Source organism: Anoplopoma fimbria, chromosome 18 (assembly GCF_027596085.1).
Source record: "Anoplopoma fimbria isolate UVic2021 breed Golden Eagle Sablefish chromosome 18, Afim_UVic_2022, whole genome shotgun sequence".
Taxonomy (NCBI): domain Eukaryota; kingdom Metazoa; phylum Chordata; class Actinopteri; order Perciformes; family Anoplopomatidae; genus Anoplopoma; species Anoplopoma fimbria.
In genome coordinates this window covers 2972605-2998263 of record NC_072466.1, presented here as the reverse complement: position 1 = coordinate 2998263, position 25659 = coordinate 2972605, and the positions used below count along the sequence as shown (strand labels likewise).

Genomic DNA, 25659 nt, shown 5'->3' with positions numbered 1-25659 from the left:
ACAATAATGGTAATAATAATATTAATAATATTAATAACAATAATAGTAATAATAATATTAATAATATTAATTAATAATGTAATAATAATAATAATAATAATAATGGTAATACTAATAATAATAACGATAATAACAATAATGAGAATAATAATAACAATAATATTAATAACAATAATAATAACAATAATGGTAATAATAATATTAATAACAATAATGTAATAATAATAATGATAATAATAATAATAATTATTATTATAATAATAATATTATTATTATTATTATCACAATACATAAGGTTATTTATTTAGTATCTGTAAATAAAGATATTTATTGAGAAACCTGACTTGGACCTTTATTTTGAAGAACTGTTTTTCTCGAACCGGAAGTCCCCGCCCTTTGACCCGGAACTAGTTTCCTCCGCTGCGCTGCTGGAAGGATTCTGACTTTTGTTGCTGTATTTCCGCCAAAAAAACAAACGAAAGTGCATGAAATCATTATTTATTCAGAACAAACGGAGGGAACGTGAGCTGCTCGGTGAGTTTAAAAACGAAATAACATCGGCTAGCTCCATGCTAACGGTAGCTAACGTTAGCATGGAGCTAGCTGCGTGGAGGAGCTCTGCTTTACGTCGTGACGCGTTGACCCCTTTTTCTCCCTTTTTAGATGTGACTCCCCGACCATGAGCAACAGCCACCCTCTGCGTCCGCTGGCCTCCGTGTCGGAGATCGACCACATCCACCTGCTGTCGGAGCAGCTGGGCGCCCTGGTGCTCGGAGAGGAGTACAGCGATGTTACCTTCGTGGTGGAGGGGAAGCGGTTCCCGGCGCACAGGGTCATCCTGGCAGCCCGCTGTCACTACTTCAGGTGAGGGGTTATAATGTCTCAAACTCAAACCCCCCTCCTTAAGGCCCCCCCATCAGGACTGGAGATGCCAACAAGCTGGAGCTGGACAGTCTGGAGTCAGTGGGTGAGAGGAGGATGAAGGTCTCTGCGCGGGCACCTCCTTTTGCACGGGCACCCCTTGTCACCGAAACCACTCTGCGCGGGCACCCTTGTCACCAAAACCACTCTGCGCGGGCACCCCTTGTCACCAAAACCGTACAGGCACCTCTTGTCACCGAAACCACTATGCGCGGGCACCTCTTGTCACCGAAACACGCACAGGCACCTCTTATCACCGAAACCACTATGCACAGGCACCCCTTGTCACTGAAACCACTCTGCTCGGGCACCTCTTGTCACCGAAACCACTTTGCGCGGGCACCCCTTGTCACCAAAACCACTCTGCACGGGCACCTCTTGTCACCGAAACCACTTTGCGCACGGGCACCCCTTGTCACCAAAAACCACTCTTGTCACCGAAACCGCGGGCACCTCTTGTCACCGAAACCGCACAGGCACCCCTTGTCACCAAAACCACTTTGCGCGGGCACCCCTTGTCACCAAAACCACTATGCGCGGGCACCTCTTGTCACCGAAACCACTTTGCGCGGGCACCTCTTGTCACCGAAACCACTTTGCGCGGGCACCTCTTGTCACCGAAACCACTATGCGCGGGCACCTCTTGTCACCGAAACCACTTTGCGCGGGCACCTCTTGTCACCGAAACTGCACAGGCACCCCTTGTCACCGAAACCGCACGGGCACCCTTGTCACCGAAACCGCACGGGCACCTCTTGTCACCGAAACCACTTTGCACGGGCACCTCTTGTCACCGAAACCACTTTGCGCGGGCACCTCTTGTCACCGAAACCACTTTGCGCGGGCACCCCTTGTCACCGAAACCACTCTGCGCGGGCACCTCTTGTCACCGAAACCACTTTGCGCGGGCACCTCTTGTCACCGAAATCACTTATGCACATACCATTCTAGCTTGTAATGTTTCCAGTGTTTTTTGTCATAAACGGGCACTTGTCATTCTTCACACTAGTAACTTTCACCGAAAATATACACGCGGGCACCCCTTATAATTTTAAAATGTTCTTTTGGAAAATTGGGTGTCAGAGGAGGATGAAGGTCGAAATCACTTATGCACATACCATTCAGCTGAGTAACTGTTTTTTGTGTAAAATTGTGATGTAGTTTTCTACAATTTTCACACTAGTAACTTTAAAAAAAATATACACTAAATATAATTTTAAAATGTGCTTTTGGCACCCATCAGACTATACAACAACAACAGCGGAGACCACACCCCCCCTCACAATAACACTGTAAATCACTACTCCCCCACTTTCTCCTGCACTGGACTCATGTGGAATATTGCACACTGCACACATGTAGATATAGTGTACATTTTTATTTTATTTTATTGTATAATATGTTTTATTTAGTATCTTAATCTGTTTTTCTGTACTTGAGCTGCTGCAACACCCCAATTTCCCCCATGGGGATCAATAAAGGAATATCTATCTATCTAAACTCATAATAATTAACAAATCTCTACACAACCTAGTACACAAACTAGAGCTGAAACAATCACCTGACTCATTGTTTGATTCTGACAATCAGTTGGTAGTTTTAAGTCGTTTTAAAGCACAAATGCCAGACATATTTTTTTCCACCATCTCGGTTGTGGATTTTATTCATCATTTGTGACAGTAACATGTATATTTTTTTTTTAAGATTACTTAATATCACAAATTAAGGTGAGGATGCGTTCTTTCAAGTTGTTATTGGTTTGGTTTTGATAATTTGGGCAGCATATTTTCTATATTTTTCCCACTGATGCTTCCTTCCAAATATACACACAAGATGCAATACTCACATCTAGTGGTTTATCCAACAGCAATATTACGTTATTATGTTACCAGAATGCATTGCCATATGTTTATGAGAGTCTTGGCAGCTGGTTGAGACAGTCCAAAGCTTAACACTGCTAAGAAAGTGAGTAAGAAAATGCATTGCCACTGGAATTAAATATTAACACTTTTTGCTTCTTTTGTCTCATTCAGGGCCCTGCTGTACGGTGGGATGAAAGAGTCCCAGCCCCAGGTGGAGGTGCGTTTAGAGGAGACGCGGGCCGAAGCCTTCTCCATGCTGCTTAACTACCTGTACACGGGACGCGCCAGCCTCAGCTCCGCCCGGGAAGAGGTGCTGCTGGACTTCCTGGGCCTGGCTCACCGCTACGGCCTCCAGCCACTGGAGGACTCCACCTCCGACTTCCTCCGCACCGTCCTGCACACCAACAACGTCTGCCTGGTTTTCGACGTGGCCAGTCTGTACTCTCTGAGCGCGCTCAGTGCGGCCTGCTGTGCCTATATGGACAAACACGCACCCGAAGTGTTGAATTCTGATGGCTTCCTCATGCTCTCCAAGGTAAGAGGATGCTGGATTACAGAATGATATTTAAAGAGTTGTAATGAGTATTGGGTCTGGTTCGTTCTTGCATTAAGGAAGCCTTCTCTTCTCCATACACCGTGACATATAGTAGGCAGTAGTATATATCTCATGTATGCCGTTGTTGTAACATAAATCTGAGATATCTCTAGTGGCAGGTAAGTGATTTTTACCATACAGTGCAACAGACATAAATGCAGATGTGTGTGAAATTGCAGCAAATGAGACTTAGCGCTAAAGTCAAAGTAGCTAGTCCCTTCAGGCCTCCTTCAATGACACTACCCCAAAATTGTCATTATGAACATAAACAACAAAAATTGCTGTTTTTACTACTCACAACAGGAAGACTCCGTTGACGCGCTCTGGGTTTACAGGCAGAGTTTGCATTGGTAAGGCAGGTAGCCTTATAACGGTCCAACGACAACCACAGATACAAGATTATTAACCCTAACCCTTATTTTTTGTCAGAGCATTCGATTTATTGATTTCTGTTGGAACGTAAATAGCATTTCAAGAAATCTAACGTGTAACTTCAGATAAGCTAATGACTCATAAACATGACATGCCCAGACAAAGATGTTTTTCCTCTTTGCAGCGCTGACTCAATCTTTTTCCATTACCAGTATGGATGCAACTCACACTTATTTCAGTCAGCAAGTTATCTACTCTTGTCTAAAAGTATTTATTTTTTTTTTCAATTATCCATTCGTTTTTAAAACTATTGAAAAATTCTTTCTTTGAATTTTTCACAGCCTAAGGTGAGAAAAAAACAAACAAAGTATTTAACTTACAGGGATATGAAATGCAGGAAAACAAGAAAATACTCAAAAGTAGAAGCTGTAATCATGACATGTTTGGTCATTTATTAATTTAAAAATATTAAATGAAAGCACCTGTTTGCAGATGGCTCTGCTGACGGTGGTGATGCGGAACTCGTTTGCTGCCAGTGAGAAGGAGATCTTCCAGGCGCTGAGTCGCTGGTGCCGGCAGCACGAGGACGGGGCCGACACCCTGGAAGTGATGTCGGCGGTGCGGCTGCCGCTCATGACTCTGACAGAGATGCTCAACGTGGTGCGACCGTCCGGCCTGCTGAGCCCAGACGACCTGCTGGACGCCATCAAGACCCGCTCCGAGAGCCGCAACATGGACCTCAACTACCGCGGCATGCTGAGTCAGTGCTCCTACTGTTATTATTAGGCATCACAGGCATCACATCTGTCTGTGTTCTTCATATATTACCCGTGTATTTCATGCATTCGTTTCTTCTTTCAGTCCCGGAGGAGAACATTGCCACCATGAAGCACGGCGCTCAGGTGGTGAAAGGGGAGCTGAAGTCGGCGCTGCTGGACGGAGACACGCAGAACTACGACCTGGACCACGGCTTCTCCAGGCATCCCATTGAGGATGACGGCCGGGCCGGGATCCAGGTCAAACTGGGCCAGTCGTTCATCATCAACCACGCCCGCCTGCTGCTGTGGGACAGAGACAGTCGGTAAGACAGGCTAGTCTCACCCTGCTGAAAAACAAAGCAAGAGGAAGCTACGAACTAACATAGCAGGGTTTGGATTTTATCTGTAGACAAACAGCATACAATAGGGGTGTCGCAATATACCAGAATGGATGATAACCCTGGTATTTAAAAATGAATTATTGATACCAGGTTAATAATACACATATGATGTGAACAGCCCAGTGCTTTTAAAACATTAGATATAAACAGTTATGGTTACAGACTCTCTCCACCTCAATACACTCATACTTTGAGTGTGATTCGTTTACCATAAAAGAGACAAAAGTTAACAAAGTTAAAGATGAATTTGACAGATTTTTTTTTTTTTAAATTTTCTATAGATATCAGGATAATATCTTTAACACAAATTCTTTGGCCAAGATAATCGTGTGGTGAAAATCTGATATTGTGACAGCCTGTATATTCACCATTTTTTTGTTGAATATTAGAGCGCATACTCAAGTTCAGTTTTTTGTTTAGCTAGCTGACTGACTGCACTGATATCTAGTTCCTCTGGTTCCAACAAACTGTTAGCGAGGCACATTTATTAGGAACCCTTGTTCTGACCTAATATCATAAACTGAGTTTGAGTTTGTGTAATGATTCTTTAAGGTCCTACTCCTACTACATCGAGGTGTCAATGGACGAGCTGGACTGGGTGCGTGTGGTGGACCATACGAAGTACCTCTGCCGCTCGTGGCAGGATCTGTACTTCACACCACAAGTTTGCAGGTAAGCTGAACGAAGCCATGAGGCTCCCACATGAGTTATTATCACTTGACCCCGAGGACATTGTGGGAAAATTGACTTGGTAGCATTCCATGCAAGTTCACCGTGCCTGTTAACATGAAACCAGGGCTCATCAATAACAAACACATGAACTCACCGCTGGAAATGTCGGCGTCAGGACGAGTCAAAACAAATCACTGGAATTTTGACCTAACGCGAACTCGTCTGTGCTCTTTGCCGTCACTTGCCTTGACTCGGTGCTCTTATCAGGTACAGTGTGTTTTGAGGTTGTTTTCTGTAGTTGATTTGGTTTATATTCTTAGTGTTGACGAACCACGCTGAGCTTTGCCTCTCCAAAAGAGAGAGAGAAGCAGATTTTCAAACATTTCAGGACTGTATTTTGGGAGTTTGAATCGCCTTGTTTTCACTTTGTTACAAGAATCAAGGTGAAGCTGGAGACACTCCAGATTGGAGATAATGTGTTTGGAGCGTGCATGATTTGAGATAACGATGTTTGAACATCGACGTTGAAACATATGACTCAAGCTTTCCCTAGAGTCTGAAACAATCGGTATCTAAATCTGATGCAGTCCAATAACATCTGCAATACATCCTGCCTTAACGATGTTCCCCTCTGTGTCTCAGGTACGTTCGCATTGTGGGAACACACAACACAGTCAACAAGGTCTTCCACCTGGTGGCTTTTGAATGCATGTTCACCAACCGCTCATTTACCCTGGAGAACGGCCTTTTGGGTAAGTTGCAGACACAGAAACACACCTAGTCTTCACTTCATGTGTAATCTGCAGCATTTCTAATAAGTGCACTTCAATTTATAGGCTTCCAACATTCAGTTTACAACATCCACCTCATCTTTCATCCTTGTTTCACTCTGTTTGCTTGTAATGTCTGATTTAGGAGTTAAAGCCTGCTCTACATTTAGTGTATTCAGGTTAAAAGCAGTCTGCTAGACTTCTTTAATAGTGCAGATCATAGAAACACCAGTGTGTAACCCAGCGCTGTTTGTTCTCCAGTACCCAGTGAGAACGTGGCCACCATCGCGTTGTGTGCCAGTGTCATTGAAGGCGTGAGCCGCTGCAGAAATGCCCTGCTCAACGGCGACACGCGCAACTACGACTGGGACTCGGGCTACACCTGCCACCAGCTGGGCTCCGGGGCGATCGTCATCCAGCTGGCTCAGCCCTACTCCATCGGATCCTTGAGGTAGATCTGGCCCCACCAGTGACTCTGAGTATGGTACAAAAACAAACTGAGCGACGTGACGTAATTATTTAGTCCAAATTAATTACACAATAACTCCCCTCGCCAAGCTCATACTGCTGTTAATATGAGTAAAAACAAGTATAAAATGCTCACAATGCTAACAGATCGATGGTGACATGTTTTCTTCATTTATGCTTTTATTCTTTTTTTCTAAGCCACATGGAAGATCCTTGAAATGTATCTTGGATGTTTGTCCCTTATAATTATGATTAAAAGACTTAAATGTATGACGGTTTTATCATATTTGGTGATTTGGATTTGATGCTTTGGGTTTGATGAAAAATGTATTTTTCATTTCACTGGGTATTGAAGACAGTTATGTATGTGAATAGTTTCTTCGCTTCCTCTTCCTGCTCAGGCTGCTGCTGTGGGACTGTGACGAGCGCTCCTACAGTTATTACATTGAAGTCTCCAGCAACCAGCAGCAGTGGACCAAGGTGGTGGACCGCACCAGGCAGGCATGTCGGTGAGGCTGCCACTTCTTCCTCTCCTCTTTCCGCACTGATACTTTTTTCTAATACCTGCAATCCTTGAACACAGGTGTCAGATTGACATGTCAAACCTGGGACGTAGACATCTTGAAAATCTTGTGTTTTTGTGTTATTTGGCATCTATTGGTCGAAGTGCATTATTGTCTTTATCTGGTACAGGTTATTTTGTTTCTTTAAAAAAAAAAAAAAAAATGTCAATAATGCCCAATATTGTTATTTTTCTGATGAATGTGTTTAATGTAAATGAATCACTCAGTGTTACATAACATTACATTACATTACAGTCATTTAGCAGACGCTTTTATCCAAAGCGACTTACAGGAAGTGTATTCAACATAGGTATTCAAGAGAACTACTAGTCACCAGAAGTCATAAGTGCATCTCCTTTCTTAAACAAGCATCTTAAAGCATAAACCAGAGCAAAAGTATAGTGCAGAGGCAAATTACTACGAAAACAATAAGTGCAACAACTAATACGAATGCAATAAGTGCTACGAGGAAGGCTCAGGGTAGTACTTCTTGTGTTGACCTTTTTTAAAACAACAGAGGAACAGATTCTACTTATAAAGGGACATTTAGCCACATGTTGTTTAGCAGATCGGCTTAATGTCAAACATTCAATAAACTTTTCCATTTAGGGGAGACACCTCAGGTAAACAGACTAGCAGATATTTTCCTGAAACTTCCCCATTTCATTACTGGCAATTATAAATATGCAAATGAGGCCTTTTCTCTAATGGCTGAATGAATTTAGGAGAATTCTACAGCGCAAATAGACAAAGTAGTAAAACAAACACCTAAATATGCATTTTTTTTTTCCATGTGTTTTTTCCACTAGTCTGAAAGAAAACATGTTATTGAAGCAAAATAGACCCAAATATAAAATTGACAAGTGCATGAAAAACAGGGGTTTTGCCTATTATGTCTCGCCTGTCCAATAATCAGGGTCATCAGGAAAACGCAATCATAACAGATCCTAATGTCCTCATATTTCTGTTTTAATGTTTTTGTACCGCTCCTCTCCTACAGATCATGGCAGACATTGAAGTTTGATAAGCAGCCTGCTTCCTTCATCCGCATTGTTGGGACTCACAACACTGCTAACGAGGTGAAAACACGGCGAGCCATCAGGCTTCTCTCTGTTTCTTTGTCACTGATGATATTGAAAACAACTTTCATTGGCTTCAACGGGCAATTCTTATCTTGTCTCAGTCAAAAATCACCGGGCACCTTAACTGATTTAACATCTGTCTGGATTAATAGAACAGAATAATGGTATCTCGGGTCGTGATGGCTGGTTGTTGCCATCCGTCCTTTAATCGAAGAGCAGCGGTTTGACTCTGATCTCTCTCTCCAGGTGTTCCACTGTGTTCACTTCGAGTGTCCGGCCCAGCTGGACACGGAAGTTACCGAAGGCAGCCCGGGCCCGGACCCCCCCGATTCTGGGTCCTCCTCCCCTCAGCCGCGACCCCAACGGCCCTCACGCACACACAGCCTGCTCCCCTCCCAGCCCTCTCCCCCGTCTTCATCTTCCTCCCAGTCCCACCAGTAAGAGCTCCCTCGTCGAGAAGGCGCCGCGAGGGAAAAGGGGAGACCTCAGAATGCCATTTTGCACAGCCTTCATCACCCAGACCGCAACCGCTACACCGCTGCTAACGGCGACCGTCTCATTGTCACAGCCGCCCGTGGTCCTACCGTCATGAGTGCAACATTAGAGACTGGTATGTCTGTAGCAGCAGCGTTCAGGGCTCCAGTCTCTCCAGTTCTGAAGCAGAGGGTTAGGTGTTACATCCAACGGCTCATACAGTTTTGTGAAGGTACTTTTTTAGCTACTGAGACTCAAGTTTTCTTTCCTTCGAAATCATCAAAGTGGAATCTTTACTTCTCCAAAGACGAGGCGCACACTGAAACGTGGTTGTACTGCACCACCAAAGAGCAGTAACACAAGTGTGGGTGTGTGTGTGTGTTGGGGGGGGGGTGCTATTTGAATTTTACCAGTTCATATTTCCAAAAGAGATGGATTTTATCCTGAAACAAGCTATTTTTTTATAGAAAGCGTCTTAGAACGACTCTACTCACTTTTCATACCATCACGCTAACCGAGTAGCAGTCAAAGTATTTTTCAACGTTCGGAATTCAATTCTTCAAAGGTTTGCCAAAGCTGCCGAGCTGATGCACTCTGTGGCATTTGTATGCAATCTGCACTTAATCCAATTATGCATTTGCATACGAAGTAATCGCTGTTGAGTATTTGTTGACGGGCTTTCGCGCCCCGATACCAAAATCTGTCGTCCTGATCAGGTGTGAATTTTTTGATTACATACCTTGTGAAAAAAGAAAAACCCTCTCTAAAACTAAACTTAGATTGAGTTCAGTGTTAATTTAGCATTTTAAGCACTTGGGATAGTTTAGCACGAATGATTTTGGGAAATCAATTAGGTTGTGAGAATTTTTTGGGCTCGGACCAAATTATGTATGCACTAGGGCTGCAGGGAAGAAAGTTTATATACAGGAGCAGCTGCTATTGGCACTTTATTTTACCCAAGTACGCGGAAATAGAGGTTGCAGCTTGGGTCTCCTGACTAAAGTACAGTACTGGAGTGCTGGATTATGTAACTTTCTGTTTTGTATGTCAAATTAATTTAAACGCTTCCTCGCTCTTGGATCTGTCGGGTTCCTGTTTTTTTGTTTTTTGTGTGTGTTTGTGTTTTTTGGAGGTTTGTTTTTAAATGAATCTATAAGTGCTGCGGGTTCCTGTCTGTTTCATTTGTGTCCTGATGTTGCACTTTTGAGTTGTCTCTCTTTGGAAAAACTCCTTAAAAAAACAAACAAAACACTTTCATTTGATGTTAAATAACCTGATATACCTGACTACCCTGGGTGACCCTCTGTTGTTTCTATAAGCCTTCTTTAATCATCCCCATCTACATTTTAGAACAGTGCCCATAGTTGCATATTTGGATGAAGTCTTCCGTAATAACCCACCAGATAACTGAAATAGGGCTTTGTTCAGGTTACATTATAATGTAGAGAACACACTCCCCGACCCATCTAACTTTTCTGTATGTGTATAGTTTTACTTGATATATACATTTCACTGCCTCTTGTTCAAAACATGCCTGTCAAAAATGTGAATATGGAAACAACTGACATTGTTAATAGTGTTCATTACTGTGAGGGGTCACACCCGGCTGCTTGGCTGAATGGCTGCTGCTCAACACAGTGGAGGTCTTCGATACAAGCAATACGGTGATCTCTTATCGTCTGTTACAGACGAACAGTGGTGATTGATCAGCCGACATACATTCATCACGCTCTAGGCACTGATGCCCCGGCAGCTCTTTAGAAAATGTTGATGTGTAAATGCTGCCAAAGGAGCTGTTTTACTGTCATGAAACATTTAAAAAAATGTCTAATTTTGAAATTCTTATTGTATTTTTTTTGTCTTGCTTCTGTCTCTTTAATATTTACCCTTGTTTTTTCCCAGACTGTAAGAACAACAACCGAGTGGTTTCAAGCAGAACAGGATTTTAACTGTTGATCTGATGAGCATTATATGGATGTAATCACACTTTAATTAGCTTTTGTGCACCTTTTTGTGTGTCTTGTCTCAGATATAATCACTAATCATGGGCAGAATTGTTACACTAAACTTTGAACACTGAAGGAAACTGCCCAGGACCCTTAATATTGGGAGTTTGTGGTAATTTGATTAATTGCTTATTTGTTTTTTTTATACCGTATTCTAAACTTAAAGCACTATAACAATAAAAAAGAGCCTCAAGACTCCATCCTGTCGAGGGCCCCTTTGATAATTTATCATTTAATTTGATATTATGCTTATATGGCACATAGTCCTTCATTTATTCCTACTTAATGTGTTTATATCAACATTTGTAGTGACGAACTGCTCTTCTTCGGCAGATGGTTTCAAAGAAATACTCCCACTTAAAGCATTGTATTCTACCTTTCCAGCACCAAAAAAGGAAGACAGCAAAATAAGCACCATCTAAAAACACAACTATATCCCTCAGGAGATGGTGGAGAACAAATATGAGCTTAAAGGAGAGTGAATATCGGACACGGCTGCAAATGAACTCTTTGCACACTCACTATATCAACTTTACAAGCTGATATGTCATTATGACTGTGTTTAGAAAAGTAAATGAATGCTGGTTTAATCAAACTTCAAATACCACATACCAATTATTAAATATATTATCACAGTGATTGGGGAAAGAAGAGGGGTTAGTTGCCCACTTTTCACTAACCATAACCAAATATGTATTAAATGTCAGCCCCTGTGATTGATAATACTGATAAAAGTCCCATTTCAAGTTTATTTTAACATATTTTAGTTGTGTAATCAGTGAAAAACAGATGCCAGTGATAAAAACCAGCCAAACTCTTCCACATTCCATCCTTTAACTCATTCAGAATGTAAACTTTTTAATCATAATTGTGTTTTAATCATGTAATATTGTCACTTTGTGCCACTGTGTTGCCTTCATTATTAAATATATTATCACAGTGATTGGGGAAAGAAGGGGGTTTAGTTGCCCACTTTTCACTAACCATAACCAAATATGTATTAAATGTCAGCCCCTGTGATAGATAATACTGATAAAAGTCCCATTTCAAGTTTATTTTAACATATTTTAGTTGTGTAATCAGTGAAAAACAGATGCATTCTGTCAAACTCTTCCACATTCCATCCTTTAACTCATTCAGAATGTAAACTTTTTAATCATAATTGTGTTTTAATCATGTAATATTGCATTTATGTCACTTTGTGCCACTGTGTTGCCTTCATTTCATGTTGCCTACTGATAAAAGTCCCATTTCAAGCTTATTTTAACATATTTTAGTTGTGTAATCAGTGAAAAACAGATGCCAGTGATAAAAACCAGCCAAACTCTTCCACATTCCATCCTTTAACTCATTCAGAATGTAACCTTTTTAATCATAATTGTGTTTTAATCATGTAACATTGCATTTAAATGTCACTTTGTGTTGCCTTCATTTCCTTGGGCAATATTGACATCTCTGGTTTTGATGGACGCGCTTCCGGCCCAGCACACCTCGTGTGAATAGGGGTGTCCACTAACAACCAGGACGGAGAACACCTTCCTTAAAACCCTTATTTTTCCCGGTTTTGCCCTCTCACACATCTCTAACATCTCCATAATCGTATTTCATCCACACCCCCGAAAAATTACCCGGTTTAACACCCGTTTTCCTGTCGCGACAACCCCCGGGACACCCCCCTGTTTCTGCTCCATAGTGGTACAGTCCAGTCCAGCTGATTGCTTCGAGTGCCGTTCAATTACTCCCGTTCAAACTGAGCTGTTTTGTTCGACTAAGCGGATGGTTCATTTAAGGCCGAAAGGGGCCGACTTCGCCACCCTTTTTTTTCACAAACTTGTGGATTTTACAAAGAAAAAAGGACATGTATATTGCATTTGCTCTAACTTGAATGTTGGATTGTTTTTTTCCCCCTCTCAGTGAACGACCAGGCCCCGGACTCATCCCCAGCCTCGCGTTTCCCATTTTTCTTTTTTTCTTGGAAGTCATGGGAGACACCAGTGAACGCAGCAAAGCTCCAAGTCTACCTCCCCGCTGTCCCTGCGGCTTCTGGGGGTAAGAATTAACCCTGAAATGCACCAAATTAAACAATCAAAGTGTGTCTGCAAAGCATGCATCCGGATGAAATAATACAACTAATCCAAACCCATTGTTGTTGTTCTGTTGTGCAGGCCCAGGGGTGGGGGGTTGGGAAGTTGGCTCATAAATAAACCTGCATTCTTTATAAAATAAGCTTAATTCCCACTATTTCATAAACCCAGTGTTATTTCTAACACTGCAGCATCGTGTATTAAAGGTGATTTGTGACGTACAAGAGAGAGAGAATGATTTATTGCCAGCAGGTTCCATTTTATGTAAAGAAAAACCATTAAAAAGCATTAAAATGTGGTTAAATGCTCATTCACACACAGTGTTATTAGAGTTTTTATATTATAGAGAGTTATTTCACACCCTTTTTACATTCGGATGTGTGTTGCATACCGGATGTGATTCACTGTGTTGCCCCATAGGAAGAATGACTGCACACAAACCTTCTTATTTGATTAAACAACGACACACAAACAAGCTGATTCAAGCAACTAAAAGACAAATACTGCAATAATATCCCTGTTAAATCATCACTAACCTCCATAGACTCACACTGTTCACCCCTGTGCTCTTATATTAGTGAATGTATGGTGTCATATATGTCAAATATCAAATGCAATCAGGAAAACACCCCACACACACACACACACACACACACACACACACACACACACACACACACACACCCTGTTTTGAGGTATTATCTTTACACAACATTGTCATATGGTAACCGACTCCCTCCCTCCAGCCCCCATCCCCCAATTGCCTTCATTTGGTGGTGCCCAGTAAGCAAACTGGAACCAGTAGCCCACCTGTCAATGTCAGGTGACACAAATGGCAGCGTTGTGTGTGTGTGTGTGTGTGTGTGTGTGTGTGTGTGTGTGTGTGTGTGTGTGTGTGTGTGTGTGTGTGTGTGTGTGTGTGTGTGTGTGTGTGTGTGTGTGTGTGTGTGTGTGTGTGTGTGTTGTGTTATACGGCCCCGCTCAGGGCAACACCTGGCCCTGGGGGCTGCAGGCTGTCCTGACCCCCACACATGTCACTGAAACTCAAGGCCTCTCAGGGAAATACTGCAATACGGTTACATTTAGTGTTTGTGAAGGATTCGATTCTCTTTTAGCTCATTATATATATATATATATATAGTGTCTTTTGTGTGGTTTAAAGCAGGATTATGGCAAATTCATGGTCAGATCTGAGTGATACGGAGCGCTAATACTAGTAGTACTTGTTGTGTGGCAAAGTTTCCACAGAGATTTCAATTATTGTCAGTTTCAAAAAGCAAAACACGTGCTCAGAGTACACACAGGTTTGATTTTGAGGCAAAAGCTTCACCAGGTGGTTTGATGGACTAGTTCTTCCTCTTGTGTTAACCAGCTGATTGAAACGACAACCGGAGAAGCATCAAAAGTCAGTTTCTAGAATAAAAAACAAATTTATAAATCATTGGCCCGTATTTCTGCACTATATTGGCCCTCCTTTGTCCCCCGTCGTCATATGCCGGTACAGTTACATCAGCCATTGGCTAAAGTGTGAGATATTGTAAATACTTGCAGCCTTGGTTCAATCCTTTTATTCAAGGTTAGAGGCCTGCTTTCTGTGTTATCTGTGTTTGTTTGGTTTTCCCCCACTCGGCATGCAGCTATCTGATGAAGGAGTTGTGTTTTTAAGCACCTCAGCATGTTTGACTTGGTCGTGGCACTTTTTTTTCTGTCGGTGTAACCAAATAAATCCCATCAGGTCTTCTAGTTGAGAGTTCAGATACAAACGCCGTCCACAACAGTCACTTCAGCCTTCCTGAAGTGTAAAACAAAGCTTCTCCGTGTTAACCTTTGCTACCCTTACTCTGTTATGTCATCTACAGAGGTTATTTGCATAAAGCCACACAAATCCAATTATTAGGAATTCAATTATTGTGTTTATATTTAAAAGTTATTTTAATATATAATACGTTGCTTGGAACTTGCTTAGAACATGTGCAGAACAGATCAGGTATGGAATGATGGTGCGCGGGCAGTAATGTTCCAGATTTTAAAATATCTTTTCTCTGCTCAAGGACAAATTTACTTCTATAAAACCCCAGATGGATCAAAAAGTCCCAATAAAAAGCGCCGACTTCTTTGTAAATTTCCGCAATGCTTAGGAGAATTACGATTAATTACGTCTTAATTTGGATAAGTAATTTATTAGGCATGGCTTGAGGAAAAAACCTGAACCTGCCGCGTTAAACGTGAGAAGTGAAGGGAAACTTTTGACCAAAATGTCAAACCTTGGGGGCTGCGGCGCTAGCTAGTCACGCTAAAGGAGCTAAGCACCAGTGAATCAACTCTCGACCCCCGTCACTGGTGTTACACCCGGTGACAAACATTTATTGTGGTAAATGTTGACGTGGGTTTTTATCCTTCCTTAGTCATGTATGCTCAGACATTTAGAGGAAGGTGCGGCCGTGAAAATATGCCTCAAAGCTGTGAGAAGTTCATGGAAATTGACTGGTATGAACCCTGATTATAATAGTAATAAAGCTGCTCCGTCATACTTTTAAACTTTGTTCAGTGATAAGACATCTTCGGTGACCAACTTAACATCTTTTGCAAATGTTTCTTTATTCTAAGCATCTTAATTCAATAAGGAGGGTAGAAATCTGCATTTTCTACTTGTGCTTATATGTTTAAAGTGACCACACAGCATGCCGGTGAAGGTAGAGAAGGAGTTCACCCTGTTCACATGTAGTTGGGCGACAAGAATCATAGACGCTAAATAACTTTTACGTAACACCGTATTTATTTGTAAATGTCTCCCAGAGAGCCAAAATGATGAGTTTGATTTGCTAAAGATGGTTTGAAGTGAAAAGCCACGCAGGGTTTCATTACGTCATCACCCTTTAATCATTTTTATCAGTCAGGAATAAAACCAGAGTTTCCATTTTATTAGGTACACCTGTTTTAGTTGGGGCTGTTGTCCGCAGAGTTACATATGATTGCGTTATAGTTTCTAATATTCTGTCCGCCTCACATTTATTAAATGGGGGTGGACAAAATGACAAAGAACCTTTTTTTTTTTTAGGTATCTCCAGTGTGACAGCGACAGATTTGTGGTCACCGCCAAAGTCTAATCAATTGCCAAATTCCATAGGAGTCCGTTTCTAGATGATGAGATGTCTCTGTGACACATGGACGTCTGTAACCGGTGAACAAAGCACACCTCCTCGGTGGAGGCACCACCCGGTCTGCTCAGGCTTGCCCCGCCGCATTAGTCACATAGCTCCTGTAGCAACAATGATCCGAACGCCCTGCGGAGTTCCAGCCGCTGCTCCATTGACGGGGCTCACAGCGGACAGGAATGGCTGCATTGTGGCGGTGTGAACGTTTAAAAAGAGAGATCCAGAAGGTGAAGGGGAAGGGGAAAGACCTTGGACTACCTGTAGGAGAAGGTACCACCAAGAAAAGCCGTCAAAAAGGAAAAAAAAATCAAAGTTTAAAGCACAAGAAGGTCGCCAGTTTATACAACTGCCCGCTGCGCCGACGGTCCCGGAAGTGAATTGTTGAACTCTAAGGTCACATGTCGTCTCTGGCTTTATTCATCTGTGTACTGACAATGCTTTGCCTGTGTCCGTGTGGTTCTCTGCCACGGTTAAAATATTCAAAAAAAAATAAAAAGTTTAAAAAAAATACTCTGTTTTTTGTTGAAAATTCTCTAAGTAGGCTGGCTCACTGTGCAGCCATGACTGAAACAGGTGACTGACAGAGGCCTTTGCAGGACCTTAACTCTGTAAGTGTAACCTGCATCTAACCATTACACATCCAACCCACTCGCCCCTCGAGCAGCTCGCAGTGTAGCCAAGCACCCAGAGGTACGGTGGCCACTTTAGGACACCTCGGGCTCTCCGGCTCTCGGTTGTCAGATTTGACTCGGCTAGCGTCAGACTAAGCTGCACTTCCTGTCATCTCTAGCTGGCCTTTGTCACCCTCGGCTCCACTATGTCAGCCTCAGCTGTACTTTGAGCTACGGAGACTGTTCCAGGCTGATTGACTTTAGGCTTATCAGTTTCAGATACATGCATTGTTTTTATATATTCAGGGGTGTCGTATGTGGGCGTTTAAAACATCATGACATCATGTGAGAGTTTAGATAAACCTTCCCTTGTTTGTCTGCAGAGAGATCCAGTAGGGACGTGGCCTTGATTAGCCCGTCAGAATTCCGTTGTCGCCCTGATTTGCATGAAATCAGATGTGCAGGAACAATCAGTCTGTGGGCAGAAAATTAATCAATAACAACAGTATAGTAAAATAATCAGATTTATTACAACCGTATGCTTCTACTGTAAGTGATTTTTAACAGCCAGCCGTTTGCTTCCCCGTCCTCTCGAGATCTCCTGTCATCCCGCCTTTGGATTTATCCACACAAGGTTGCTGAGATGCAACGCTATGAGCGATTTTTGAAATATGTTATGGTGTGATGTGATATATAATTGGCATGTGAGATGTTGGAAAAAGTGGGTAAGGTCCAACTGGTATTTGTTATGGAGGCAAAACTATATTTCATTTGTTCTTCCACATTTATGTTTAGCCTCACTGCACAGAATTGCTCAGTGGGAGAACAATGGATTATTTGATTTAATTTGTGTACAACATTTCTTTTCTTTTTTTTTGTCTGCCATTCTCTGATATTGTCTTCACATGTCAAACATTTAACTCTAGGTTTGTACCATTTAAGAATGTGTGGAAACAGCTGTTCATGTGTAGAGGGAAAGCTGTGAGGTCTGAGGAGGTCGTTGACGTTTATTCTCTCTCCTCTCTGCAGGTCCAGTGAGACCATGAACCTCTGCTCCAAATGTTTTGCTGGTAAGTTTCATCTCCATGTACAGTAGTTCTTAAATTACTCAGAAATACTCTTGGTTTGAAAGATGCTTTCCTCTTCGCTGGCAGGTGAATTTGTTGTTGCTTTTCTATTCCAAAGTTCTGAATTGTACCGCACATATGTGTGTACTTAAGGCCTGTAAGCCAGTACAAACAGGAAGGAGACGCCTGTCTTTATATCAGCATGTTTGTGCATCACTGGTTCACCTGTAAGATGTACTATTCCTGCTTGACCTGATTTATGCAGGCTAAGCAGAATAACATGTTCAGACCAGAGGAGGATATTGAATTCAACGTCTCCATTGCTGACATGGACTGACTGGTCACATATAAATGGAACAAAACAGTCTCCACATTCTTGATTTCTGTTTAGCTGCTGTTCTCAGGTCGTGGTTAGGCGTTTCTTTTCACAGCTACATTTTTCATCCGATCACGTCAGGACGCATTTACTGTCGAGTCTGTACGCTCCAATGTTGGATCATGCTCTCATTTCTGTCAAATCAGCCACACCGCATGCCGAGGTGGCCTAAATATTTATCCAACGTAGTTCTCCGCCATCTTCCTCTCAGGAGGAAAACTAAGATGAGAAAATAGGAAAACCGAGGCTTGAGCACAACTGGGACCTCCTGCTGTCCGAGTCCTGTTAAGTTACTGCTGCAGAAAATAAAGAATTTATAGGAAATGAAATGTGTGTATCAACCGTTTTACAGCCACTCTTTTTTTAATGGCAGAGGAAAAATAGCCAATTAAGAGTCAAGTCAAGTTTTCTCAATGACTCCTAAAGTCTGTTTTGTTGAGGGTGCGCTGCAGACCTGTCGGTGGCCATGGCAACCAGCGAGCACGGCAGACAGCAGGGACCTCAAGGGCCCCGGCTCCGAGTCTAGCATCACAGACGGCAGCAACGCTCAGAATAGACTCAATACACACGAGTACCAGAGGCTGAGCAGAAGTGGGTTAGTCCACGTGTGGAGGAGGAACCGGAATGTAGGCTGACCTCCTCGAGGAGACGACATCCCCACGGATCAATACCGTCTGAGATTATCATTCATGTAGAGAGGACGGACGTGCAGCTCCAAGGAGACCATGTCGCTCTCAAACCAAATCCTGTTTTAAGTTGGTTAAATTCACTTGTAGTTGCAAGTTTATGCAGCTGAGAAAAACTTCTAAATTTGGCACATAAAGTGAGAGTTTACCCTCTGAAAGGAATTTTAAAGGTTATGTTTAGAGCATTAGATTTATCTTTATTAGACAGATGACAGTAGAGAGCTGACAAGAAGTGAAGTGGGGGGAGAGAGAGAGAGAGAGAGAGAGAGGTTGGTGCATGAGAGACGCAACTTCTTTCTTCCTTAAGCATTGAATATTTTGATCGAGAAGATGTGGAAACAGCCCATCACAATTTAGCAGGGCCCAAGCGGACGTCTTCTATGTCCCACTGAAAAATATTCAATTTACTATCTTTAAGGACTTAATTAACACTAAGCTAGAACCTGGGAATTTTTGGAATATATGTTTAAAAAATACTTAAAATATGAATGGATTCATTCAAATGTTACCAATTCATTTTCTGTTAAATGACCAATCAATTAATGACTTATTGTTTAAGTTCAAATTATCGTTCTTGTAATGCCCATGTTAGCTTAGGCAAATTAGATTTTTCAACAAAAATGCGAATTCAATGTTTTGTAGCAGCTAATTGTCAACGTGCCGTCTACATGTGACTTAAAGGGGACATAGCAACATCTTCAGGTGTGTACTTGTATTTGGGGTTTCTACTAGAACATGTTTAAGATAAGATAAGATAATCCTTTATTAGGTTTAATAATTAAAAAAAAACCCAGTTTTTCTCATGTCTGTCTGAATATACCTGTGTATAGCAGTCCAACACCACTAACCAGATCAATCACTGTTTTTGGTAGAAATTATAATTCTACATGGCAAATAATGTACTAGTAGGTGTAGTAGAGTAATAGAAAACCAACAGGCCCAACAGTCATGACATGCATGCTGCTGATTCTGTGAAATTGAAAGGGGCGTGTTCAAAATAATAGCAGTGTGGAGTTCAATTAGTGAGGTCATTCATTCTGTGAAAAAACAGGTGTCAAACAGGTGGCCCTTATTTAAGGACGAAGGCAGCAAATGTTGTACATGCTGGTTATGGTGCATTTCTCTCTGAAAATTTGAGTAAAATGGGTCGTTCCAGACATTGTTCAGAAGTACAGAGTACTTTGATTAAAAAGCTGATTGGAAAGAACATATAAAGAAGTGCAGAAAATGATAGGCTGCTAAAATGATCTCAATGCTTTAAAATGGCAACCAAAACCAGAAAGACGTGGAAGAAAATGGAAAACTACCATTCGAATGGATCGAAGAATAGCCAAAACGGCAAAGACTCAGCCAATGATCAGCTCCAGGGAGATCTAAAGTTACCTGTGAGTACTGTAACAATTAGAAGACGCCAAGATATCGGCAAGAAGCCCCCGCAAAGTCCCGTTGTTGCGAAAACGACATGTGCTCAAGAGGTTACAATTTGCCAAAGAACGCATTGACTGGCCTAAAGAGAAATGGCGCAACATTTTGTGGACTGATGAAAGCAAGATTGTTCTTTTTGGGTCTAGGGGACAGTTTGTCAGACGACCCCCAAACACTGAATGCAAGCCACAGTACACTGTGAAGACCGTGAAGCATGGTGGCGCAAGCATCATGATATGGGGATGTTTCTCATACTATGGTGTCGGGCCTATTTATCGCATACCAGGGATCATGGATCAGTTTGAATACATCAAAATACTTGAAGAGGTCATGTTGCCTTATGCCGAAGAGGAAATGCCATTAAAATGGGTGTTTCAACAAGACAACGACCCCAAACACACCAGTAAGCGAGCAGCATCTTGGTTCCAGACCAACAAGAGTAACGTTATGGAGTGGCCAGCCCAATCCCCGGACCTTAAGCCAATAGAAAACTTGTGGGGTGACATCAAAAATGCTGTTCCTGAGGCAAAACCAAGAAATGCAGAGGAATTGTGGAATGTCGTCCTGGGCTGGAATACCTGTTCACAGGTGCCAGAAGCTGGTCGACTCCATGCAACACAGATGTGAAACAGTTCTCAGAAACAGTGGTTATTCAACTCAATATTAGTTCAGTGATTCACAGGGAAGCTAAATCTTCAAGCATTTTTCAGTTTATACAGTAAATCTTTGAGTTTGTAAAGACAAATGCAGCCTTCACTTTCTGTAAAGTAACAACAAATTTGAGAATTTTTTCTTCATGTTTTGATTTGGAATAGAATGTGCAGTGTTCCCAATGCATTTGCGTGTATGGGAATAAAAGCTATTATAAGGATTTTGGGCTTTACTCACTTTTTTAAACACACTGCTATTATTTTGTACACAACTGTATATTCAGACTGACATGAGTGCCTGTCTCTTTAAAGGACCAGTGTGTGGAATTTAGGGGGATTTACTAGCAGAAATGGAATCTAATGTTCATGACTATGTTTCCATTATCACCTGAAACCAAGAATCGTTTACGTTAGCTTAGAACGAGCCCTTTACATCTGCTGTTGCACCGTCATGTTTTTCTACAGCAGCCCAGAAAGGACAAACCAAAAAAACTGCCTGTAGAGAGAGAGAGAGAGAGAGAGAGAGAGAGATTGGGTTTTTACGTTACCTGAGGGGCCACCATAGTTCTCCAAGAGGCTTGAGCCGTGGGGTGTTCAGTTTAAGACCCCCTCCCTGAAAAAGCCCAGTCTGCTCTGATTGGCTTGCAAGAAAAAAAATGGGTCACCTTCTGCAGAGGTAGATCTGAATCCGTGGGAGGGTGGCGGTGTATTCTGATGAGTCAGCATGTGACACCGGAATTCGGAGTGGCTTGGCTGATGCACATCCCCTTAAATGTTAAACACCAAAAGACGAGACGGCTAGATTTTTTTTTCCCGTTGTAGTGGATCCTCTAACTCCTAATCCAAGTTTCAACTCTCTACTGAAAGTGGAAATAAAGGATAATGGGTAGAGAGTAATATCAACACTGAGAAACCCTGTAACATGATGGTAGGAAACATCATTTCATGGGCACCAAAGGAAGTAGAGAGGCAGAAATATAAAACGTGTGGAAGTTTTTCTTTGCTCTGGAAAGAACCGCCCACCAAAACCAACATTTTGGGTTAAATTATATATCCATACATAAATGTACCAAGGTACAGCTGTGTTCTGTAAAAATATAAATAATGTTAGTCTCCCTTGTAGCTACAGTGCCATATTTTCTACACACTTGCTTCATATAACTTATCATTACAGACAGAGTGGGAGGAGGTCTGGGCTGTATTTCTGTACTGAGCGCCATAAACAGTCCAGATTTTTCCGTTTTCACTCAGTTTCTGTGCCGTCTCTCTCCTCTTTCTCTCTGCATCTGTCCATTTCCTCCTCCTCCTATTTTTTTTTTTTATTTTTACATTTTTTTTTCCCTCTGCTTGTCCTTGACCACAGACATCCAGAAGAAGCAGCCGGGGGAGGACTGCACCTCCAAGCCCATCCAAAGCTCTGGGAGTAGCCAATCGCCAGTTTTCAGTAGCGAGACGAGCAGTAGCAGTAGCCAATCCACGTTGTCGTCGCCGCCCTCTAACTCCGAGCAGCCGCCAACCGAAGAGCCCTCGCCCACGTTTCCCAGCACGAGGGAAGGTAAGATGGGACAACAAACACATGCTACTTTTTTCTCCTTTTTTTTTTTTTTTTTTTTTTTCATGACGTCTACATGAAAGAAAACACAAACCCTCTTAACATGGCATTTTATGTTCTGGTGAAAAGAAAAAAAACTCTTAGGCTGATATCAATTCAACAATAAAATATTTATCTGAAGACAGAACAGAATTGACATATACAACACTTGTTGTCCATGGCAACGATTGAATGACAAACGGGACATAAAGTAGTGACTGGTTTTAGAAACGGGCTGGTGGGAGCCTCCATGTTTGGCACCAAGGAAGCGTTGCAGAAATCATTTCATGCTGTAGTTTTCCAAACAATTGCTCCAGACTACATCAGCAGGGTCTCTTTATTCATATCAACAGTGTGATGTCTTTTTCAGTATGTAATGCTCCCAGTACACAGTGACACATGGTACTGGGACAACTAGACCTCACACACAGATAAAACAATGGAGAGTCGAGAACACATGTTTCTCTGTGAAAGCATCTAGTTTCTCAATTCTGAATATGTACATCTCATTCCAGCAGACCATCTTATAAAGTCACTATTTTGAATTCTAAAATCGTATTTATTGAGAATTAATTTATTTCCACTACAAATGAACAAGTGTTGTATAAATGTTTATCCTGGCGTTTTGGGGCTTTTGAAGAGATTTAGTTGCTTTGTTAACTAGTGGGTTTTTCCTGCAGTGTTGTCTGTTTGCGGTTTGGAATTATTTATGCTAATTATGACAATTACACAAATGTCTAGTAGGATAAAATGATGATGACATTTTGAACAGACTTGGATGTAAACTGAACTTGTTTGGAAGCATAAAACCGGTTATTCTTGGTTATATGTTTAAAACTAAAGCAACCAAAGTCCACAAATTGTTTGCCAGTTTCTCAAAATGGTTGCCAATGGCGATCCCTGTTAATATATAATGATGAAATAATCGTGTTTAATAGGAATTGATCGACCCGTGGTGCCCTCTGCTTCTCTGCTTCAACAGTCAATCACCAAACATTACTCAGTGACATAATTTATATACAATGTTCCTGATATATGTGACGCTTACAGTTGATACGAGATTAAGTCACCAGGCTTCACTAACAAGTTAATGTACGACTTCTTTTCTCTTAATGGCACACAATTAAAATGAAAGCTGGTTAATCTAATAGGTTGGTTTATCTGTACATGGGAGTGTTTTATTAATAAGTAACATGGATTGTTTTCTGTCTGCAGGCATGTCGTCCACAGAAACAGCCCAAGGCACACTCTGCACACCCACAAAACGTCCACGAGAATCAGGTACAGTCGGCCTCCTCTTCCAGCGGTAGCTCTGCGTAACCAGCAGCACCTTTAACCATCAACCACCTAACCATTGCCGTTTGCTTTTCAGCGTCGGGCTCGGAGAGCGAGGCGACGCCGGAGAAGCGGCCGCGGACTGACGATGGGGAGGGCAGCAGCGAGGAGGCCCGCGGGACGCCCAAGCAGAAGAACCGTCGGCGCTGCTATCGCTGCCAAACCAAACTAGAGCTGGTGCAGCAGGAACTGGGCTCCTGTCGCTGTGGTCAGTAGCAACACATCAGCCTTGTGTCTTCACTGACCTCTGCATTCACACCGCTGCCTTCTATTTATCTGACTCGGTGTAACACTGCGGTGTAAAATGTGTCGACCAATCAAAAGGCATCTGCTGTAGTGTGTTTTTGTTTGGCCTGAAAAACTGAAACTACATAACCTGCCCTCAAACAGGTTTGTCAGCCACCGGGTTTATTCTTGCTTTCAGATACTTTTAAAGGTACAGTCCATAATCAAAATGTAAAAATAATAAAATACAAAAAAAAGTACAAAATTTCAACCTGCTAATACTTTTAAACTGATTTAAACAATTAAAGTTATTAATGTGTTTTAGAATGCTGTTAAATCATGAATAATGAAAAACTGAGAAACGTAAAAAAAAAAAAGTTTTTTCTATATCTATTTGTGAAACTATAATTATGTTTGTAAATCTGTTTCACATGTTTGGAGTCAAATAATAGATGGGGCTTCCTTCATGTATCAGATATGAGTCATGCACTGCATCAGAGTACTTCAGATAATATCAGATAAGCTGACAGGCACTGACGTTTGTGTTTTTGTACTTTTAATAATGTACTTTATGTGATTTCTAAACGCACACATTGATAGAATGTTCCTGCCAACAGACCATCAGTCATCCAAGTTAAATATTACAGAAAACAAACTCTGTGGAAAACAAATGTTCCTTTCATTTTTGGTCCAGCCAGATAATCTTCACAAATGAACACCACTTTTATGATTTCTGAGTCGTGAATGCAATAAGCAGAAGTAAAAATCTAATGTTAGGCTATAAAAGAAATACACCACAGTCACATGTACAAGTATAACTATGACGAGCCTGTGAGGGCGGACTAGTTTTCCAGCTTGTTAGCAACTGTAAAAGCCTTAGAGACAAGGGAACCTGGAAGTGCATAATTGCTGATTCATTTCCTGGTTTTAGGACTCATTCCTGCAGCACTCTATTACTTGTAAACCAAATACTGATACCAAATGGTACAATTCTCATACAAAATTTGATCTCATATTTGTCAGTGTGATATTGAGCAACCTCTGTTTTTGCGTCGCTTGTTGAAGTAAACCCTCGATGTGACGTTTTCTCTCGTACAAGAGAAAACAACAGAACATTTATCGTGGTCACTTCCTCCCTCACCTCTTTCCTCTCTCCCTCCCAGGCTACGTGTTCTGCATGCTCCACCGTCTACCCGAGCAGCACGACTGCCTGTTCGACCATCTGGGCCGTGGGCGCGAGGAGGCCGTCCTCAAGATGGTGAAGCTGGACCGCAAAGTGGGCCGCTCGTGCCAACGCATCGGGGAGGAGTGCTCCTGATCGGCCGCACAGCCACGGGCCAGACCTAGAGATGAGGCGCTTACAAAGAGGAGGAGGAGGAAGGAGAGCTAGGAGGAATGACAAATGGGGTGATGGGTGGGTGGGAGGGAAGGAAGGGGGAGGGAAGGGAAGGAAGAAGAAGAAGAAGAGGAGGAGGAGGGAGCACGGTTGTGACATCCTGCATCTGACGCC

The 25659-nt window shown here is 42.1% G+C and overlaps 2 protein-coding genes across 2 annotated transcripts; both read left to right on the top strand.

Annotated features, from left to right (window-relative positions):
* The first annotated feature begins 396 nt into the window (after window positions 1–396).
* On the top strand, window positions 397–11136 carry btbd9 (BTB (POZ) domain containing 9). Its single transcript, XM_054617989.1, has 11 exons — window positions 397–534; window positions 664–864; window positions 2955–3318; window positions 4243–4510; window positions 4612–4831; window positions 5462–5581; window positions 6224–6333; window positions 6613–6802; window positions 7221–7328; window positions 8383–8461; window positions 8711–11136. The coding sequence occupies exons 2-11, from the start codon at window positions 680–682 to the stop codon at window positions 8903–8905; spliced, it is 1839 nt and encodes a 612-aa protein (XP_054473964.1). The 5' UTR covers window positions 397–534; window positions 664–679; the 3' UTR covers window positions 8906–11136.
* Window positions 11137–12688: 1552 nt separating this feature from the next.
* On the top strand, window positions 12689–25501 carry LOC129106769 (AN1-type zinc finger protein 3-like). Its single transcript, XM_054617988.1, has 6 exons — window positions 12689–12993; window positions 17824–17864; window positions 22362–22553; window positions 23805–23870; window positions 23962–24132; window positions 25313–25501. The coding sequence occupies exons 1-6, from the start codon at window positions 12830–12832 to the stop codon at window positions 25465–25467; spliced, it is 789 nt and encodes a 262-aa protein (XP_054473963.1). The 5' UTR covers window positions 12689–12829; the 3' UTR covers window positions 25468–25501.
* Window positions 25502–25659: the final 158 nt, after the last annotated feature.